Raw genomic sequence first — 5,972 nt, 5'->3', positions numbered from 1 at the left:
TACAAAGGACTGGCATCATGACACTTCTTACTAACACTGTGCAAGTTATGAACTAGGAGATGGTGGCACTACAGCTAACAAAAGAGTAGGATGATAAATACTGATCCTAAACTTGATCAGTTCTACCCCAGGAGTCCATCACACAGGAGATACTACAGGTAATACTGATCTGGACATAAGGTGCTAGCACCATGGCTGGCTAAGAGAAGCCCCTTGGACACACGGTGGTTATTACACAAACCACCATTTAAGTTCAGAGGCATTGCACACATATCCTTAGAAGAACCATGGGGAGAGTCTGATCAATGCATGTATTAACCCTTTACAGGCGGTCATTCAATATTCAGTTAGGCCTCTATTTAACACTAAGGCAAGTTTCTTCAAAGTAAACGGAACACATCCAGAAATAAGAGTACTTAAAGAAGTAATGACCCCTGGCATCCGCAGGTGTCTGTGGCACTGGTCACATGAGATGGATACAAAGGAGGACAACTGACCTCCCCTGGGAACCCAGCCATACCAATACACCATGGTGAAATAGGACCGTAAAATGGTATGAGGTCATAGACATGGGGGCAATAACTATTAACCCCATTAATGCCATAAGCTTCAGAATCCAGACATAGCAGCCTTAGCACAGTATGATGTCATACCCAACATATGAAGGAAATATATAATAACCGGATCAATGCTATAAACCTCAGGAATTAGATATAGCTTCATATAGCCACAGAGCGCATATCACGGTAATATACATTAACCCCATTAGGATTCAGACATAGCAGAATATGGCCATATAATAGTGTGATGTCATAGATGGCATTATAAATTAACCCCATCAATGTTATAAATCTCAGGAATCAGACATCGTGGAATATGGCAGAACAGTTAACCCTGCCAATGCCATGAGACTGTGAGAGGGTGAAAGCTTGCATTTATGGATATGTCTGTCATTTTTGGGTGGCAGTCATTCGGCTGCTATATCCCCCTGCCTCCTCTGGGGGTGCAGCCCCCCACTCACACAGTCTCTGGCTCTCTGCATTCTTCAAATCCATTGCTGATGGGTCCATTGTCATGGTTGCTCTCTATGGAGGACTCACTGCCAGTGCTCTCACCAGACAGCAGCCTGGTCACCCTCAGGTCCGCCTTAAGTGTCTGCAGGTCATTGCCCAGGCTCATCTCTCCCAAGTCACTGATGAGCTGAGACAGCTCGTGCTTGGCCTCCTGCACGTCGCCCCCTCCGTCCCCCCCTCCCCCGGTATCCAGCACGTCCTCACACTCGAAGCTCATGGCTCTCTCCTCTTCCTCCTCTCCCTGCAGGTCCTCGGTGATGGAGCCCAGCTTGGGGGCGCTGCGGCTCCTCTCCACCGGGGGCTTGTAGCAGCACTGGCCGTTGAGGAGCTTTCTGAGCGGGACCAGGGGGATGCTCTGCTCCCCGATCAGCTGCTGCTGCTGGTGCCGGGCGTCCTCCCTCCGCTTCAGTCTCTTGAATTCGGCCAGGGCGTTGGCAGAGGTCTGGTACAGCAGCAGTGCCATGGCTTTAGCCTTCTCGGGCTTGGACACCAGCACCGCATGGCAGCGCAGCATCACCGCCTTGTGCTTCATCTCATGCCGGTAGATCCAGGCAAAGATCTTGGGCAGCCTGGGATCGGCCACGCAGTAGGTGACTCTGTGCAGCAGGTACAGGTGCCCGGGCCGCTTGGCTTTGTCCTCCACATGCACCATGCGGATGCCCTGAGAGCTGACCGTCAGCTTCATCTTGGTGCCGTGCTTGCCCATCTCACTCTTGCTCCAGATCTTGCACACTGCCAGGTCGGTGCAGCCTTCTCCTTTGGACTGCAGGGTGGTGGCATTGCCCAGGTACAGCACAGTATATGTGGGGTCCTCCCCGGTAATCTTGATCTTCTTCCTCTTGGACTTGAACATGCTGCCCACCCTGGTGAGGGCTCCCTCCGGGCACGACTTGGCAAAGGAGGTGAGGGCGCTGTAGTTGAGGCTCACCGCATAGCCTTTCTGCTTGGTCTGCTTGCTGTCCTCCTCGATCAGATCGAACTTGTTCTTTTTCCAGGGCAGCATCGCGCAGTGTGGACGGAGGCTGAAGAAGAGACTGAGGATTGGCCCTTAGTACATGGCGTGATGCTGTGGAGGCTGCTGGGCTCTGTCACTGCACAGTGACTGCTCACTCTCATGGCATGGACAGCTCTCCTGTGCTACGGGCTGCCACCTCTCAGCCTTCCCATTGCAGCCTTCCAGGGCACAGCACGGCTACATATAGGTTGGAATGAACCATCCGCTCTCACAGAGCAGGGGAGACAACCAAACAGAGGCCACGCCCATTTAACTAATACAACACCCGAACAGGCTGGAGACTAGCTACCTACTGCAGCGTAAGGAGGATTTTCTCCAGGCATTAGGTGATTGCTTAACTAGCACTTCCTGAAGACAGTGACAGGTCTCAAACTGAAGCAGAAAGACGTTCCAATAACACTTTGGAATATACATATCAGACTTTCCAAGAATTACAGATTCAGTCCCCTATTTTTGGCCTTGGTCAGCTTTCTGGGGTCACCTCCCATGTGTTCCAGGAAAACACTTTTTTTTTTATAGCATTCACTAATGGATAACAAAAAACAACTGAGGAAGACTAAGAGTCTGCGAGAGAATTCACACACTGCAGAATTTTTGGCAGAAATTTCAGCTGAATGGTGCTTGTAAAAATACGTGTGCTTGTGCTTTAGCCAAAACAACCCCACTTAGACCCATTTCACATTTGCGTTCGGGTTTCCGTTTGGGGAGTACATTTGGGGACCCCCCCGAATGTAAACCTATGCGCAATAAAAAGTGGTTGCCTAAGGAAACCACACGGACCCCATAGACTATAATGAGGTCCATGTGGTTTCTGTTCGGTTTTCACACGAAACATGAGGAGAGAAAAGTGATGCTTGCACTGCTGCTTGTGGGTCCACAGGTTTCTCCGGGAACCACTATTTAATGCGTATCAGTTTCCGTTTGGGGGGTCTACAAGTAGACTCCTCAAACGGAAACCCTAACGCAGATGTGAATGAGGCTTTAGATGTATGAAGCAAAAAATGAAGAGGCAGACATCCCTGTGTAAACAGATTCCACCATGTACTTACCCTAAATTTGGCTATAGATCACCCAAACGCAGCCAGTCATGCCAACTGAAATTACCCAGCACGTCCTATTTTTAGTAGACTAAAATCTGTAGTTGGCCCTGCACAACATATTTTCATGGTTGATTTTCACCCAATGTTGGCCATTTGGGATGACAAAAGACAAATATGTAAGGCTAAGGCCCCACATTGCGGAAATGCTAAATTTTCCAGTATCAGAAAAGAGAATGAGGTTCTGGCTAATCCAAGCCACACATTGTGGGGAAAAATCACTGCGGTAAAGCTGCGTTTTATCTATAGATTTAATAAGAGAAGAAAAAAGCAGCATAGCGCAATAAAAATATCTACGGAGAGAAACACCGTATATCTGCGATACCACAAACATTGAAGAAGAGTTCTGAGAGATAACTGAGAGCTGAGAGTTTTGTCAATTACAATCAATCATTTTTAGAGCAATAGATGTAATAATTCTACAATAGGCAACAGTCAAAGCCCCCCATATACGTAAAAGTCAGCCAAACCGGTCAATTTTAGTAAGAACAGTTTAATTTCTTAAGTGTTTGGGGCCACTAGACTCCACAGACAGATGATGTAGGGGTAAGGAAGGATATGGCATGATGAATCTTATCATGCCCAACTGTTTGTTCCTCCAGGTACAAGATGCTACCACAGGTATCTGCCAGCAGATTATGCTTTTCTCCCCCTTGAAATCACATGCACACACTGAAATCACTGGGCATGTGAATTGTCTACCAGTTTGACAGAATGACTGAGGGAAGATCCGGCTATCCAATAGCTGTGGAAATAGCCCCTTAAAGAAATGATTTAGCAGCTACATAGTTCTCCAAGTACACAATCAACAAAAACTATGACAACAATGATAATGATGATGAGATGCTGATTCTCCAAGGGAAAAATATTGAGATGCCTCACATTGTATGACATCCTTGTGACACCCCATATTTTGCAGTTTGGGAGATGTTTAGGAGGTATGGCAGGGACAATTCACTGATGGATTTAAAGCAGCCATCTACATCCAGTAATGTAACATACAATATCTCTAATAATCAATGGCATTATAGAAAGTGGCCCTTTAAAAAGATAGGAAAGGCATCCCACTCTTAGTTTGATCCTTTCTGTGTATTCTTCAGTATTTCTGTCTCCCAGTGATTTACATTCAATTCCCCTCTGCTTCTGCAGGATGGTACTTCTACATTTTCTCTATCCTAGTCTGTCATTCACCATGAGCAGACTTAGGCCTGCTTGGCTGCTAAGCACCATACTAGTACTTGCAATGATGCATAAAATGCATATACTGACAAAACCTGAGCTGTGCTCTCTCCATGTGCTAGCTTACAGTACCTCAGCCAGACACTGCCATTTCTGATGGTACTACAAGGTGCACATCTGCTGTCCTGAGGTTGTGTTTGACTCAGATTTGTCACTGATATTCAGTCACTTGTGTGCTCATGTCACCTTCCCCCAAAAATATCTAGCCAGTCCACTCTTTTTCACTGTTGATGAAGCCAAAACTCAGATTACTTTTCTGATTATTTCTTATATTGATTACTACTGTCCTGAGTACTGTAACTACTATATTGCATTCCTGTGCATGCACTATACTATGCCTCTGCATTACGCCAGTCACTGTACTGGTTGCCTATTTCCTTTAGAATTAATTTCAGAATTATAACTCTCGCCCACAAAGCTCACCACAGTGCTGCACCTCCCTACATTTCTTCACTCATTTGTCTAACACCCTACCTTCTACGACTGAAACAATCAAAGCAATTTCCAACACAGAAGAGCATGACAGGCTCCTTTGGACTCTGTAAGTATAGTGATAGTCTGTCCTAAAATCTTCTAAATGACAGTACAACACCTACAGAGTTCTATTGGGCATGAAATGATTCATTATATTTAAGTCAAAAATACAGTAAGACTTATGGACTTCCATAGCTACCCTATTATTACCCCCTGCAGAAACATATGGTCATAGTTTGAACCTCCCTCTCCAATCTCTAGGCTTTTTCCTTTGCTGCACCAGTTCTCTGGGATGTGCTACCTGGAGAATCTGATTATTCCCCCCTCCCAAACATCCATAGTCTTGAGCTTGTCCTAAAAATACATCTCAGTGAAGCCTTCATCTCCCACCCTTCTACATTATTCCTTGTCACCCAATCTCTTCATTCAACTTCATGGTCTTTCTCAGAATCTCTGCTAATACACTTCATATCTGTATCTGCACAAATACTTGCTGGGTTGTTGGCTCACGCAGCATTATGTGTCTTACTGAATTTTATGCACAACATTACTTAAAGGGGTTGTCCAGGATATGCAGTTTTTTGTAAGAAGTCCAGGGAAGGTGAAAACAAACAAACAAACAGAAAAACAGGTCCTGCTGTTCCTGGTGCTTCATCCACACCATGCCAAGTCCTCGTCACACGTGACCTCTGAGGCCAATCAGTGGCCTCATTAGCCTAAGGAAAGGACACGGGACTTCACAGGTGACATATGTGAGTAACATCCTGGATCCTTTCCTTAGGCCGCAGATTGGCCTCGATGGTCACATGTGAAATGGTCAAAACATATGCATAGAATAACAAACACTCCAGTATGTTCTCACCTAGCCTGCATTTCACCCCAACATGTGTTTCGCTGACAGGCTTCGTCTTCAGAGTCTAACTAGTACATCTTTAGGCCTCTCGGCGAAACGTGTGTCGGGGTGGAGTGCAGGCCAGGTGTGAGTATGTTTGTCTGACACTGCAGCCCATTCTGTCACACATTGTGTCTCATTCCCCCTGCATCCCACGTGACTGCTGAGGCCAATTAGGAGGT

The 5,972-nt window shown here is 46.2% G+C and overlaps 1 protein-coding gene across 1 annotated transcript; it reads right to left on the bottom strand.

Moving 5' to 3' along the window:
* Positions 1 to 428: 428 nt before the first annotated feature.
* On the bottom strand, positions 429 to 2,260 carry FAM43A (family with sequence similarity 43 member A). Its single transcript, XM_075268564.1, has one exon. It carries the CDS (start codon positions 2,074 to 2,076, stop codon positions 1,018 to 1,020), a length of 1,059 nt encoding a protein of 352 aa, XP_075124665.1. The 5' UTR covers positions 2,077 to 2,260; the 3' UTR covers positions 429 to 1,017.
* Positions 2,261 to 5,972: the final 3,712 nt, after the last annotated feature.

This window comes from Leptodactylus fuscus, chromosome 3 (assembly GCF_031893055.1).
Source record: "Leptodactylus fuscus isolate aLepFus1 chromosome 3, aLepFus1.hap2, whole genome shotgun sequence".
Taxonomy (NCBI): domain Eukaryota; kingdom Metazoa; phylum Chordata; class Amphibia; order Anura; family Leptodactylidae; genus Leptodactylus; species Leptodactylus fuscus.
Note: the sequence above shows the minus strand (reverse complement) of the source record. Positions and strands in the feature narration are given on the sequence as shown.

Bases quoted from the DNA above. Each gene is read 5' to 3' on its own strand.
- FAM43A (XM_075268564.1), bottom strand. From the start codon at position 2,076: ATGCTGCCCTGGAAAAAGAACAAGTTCGATCTGATCGAGGAGGACAGC.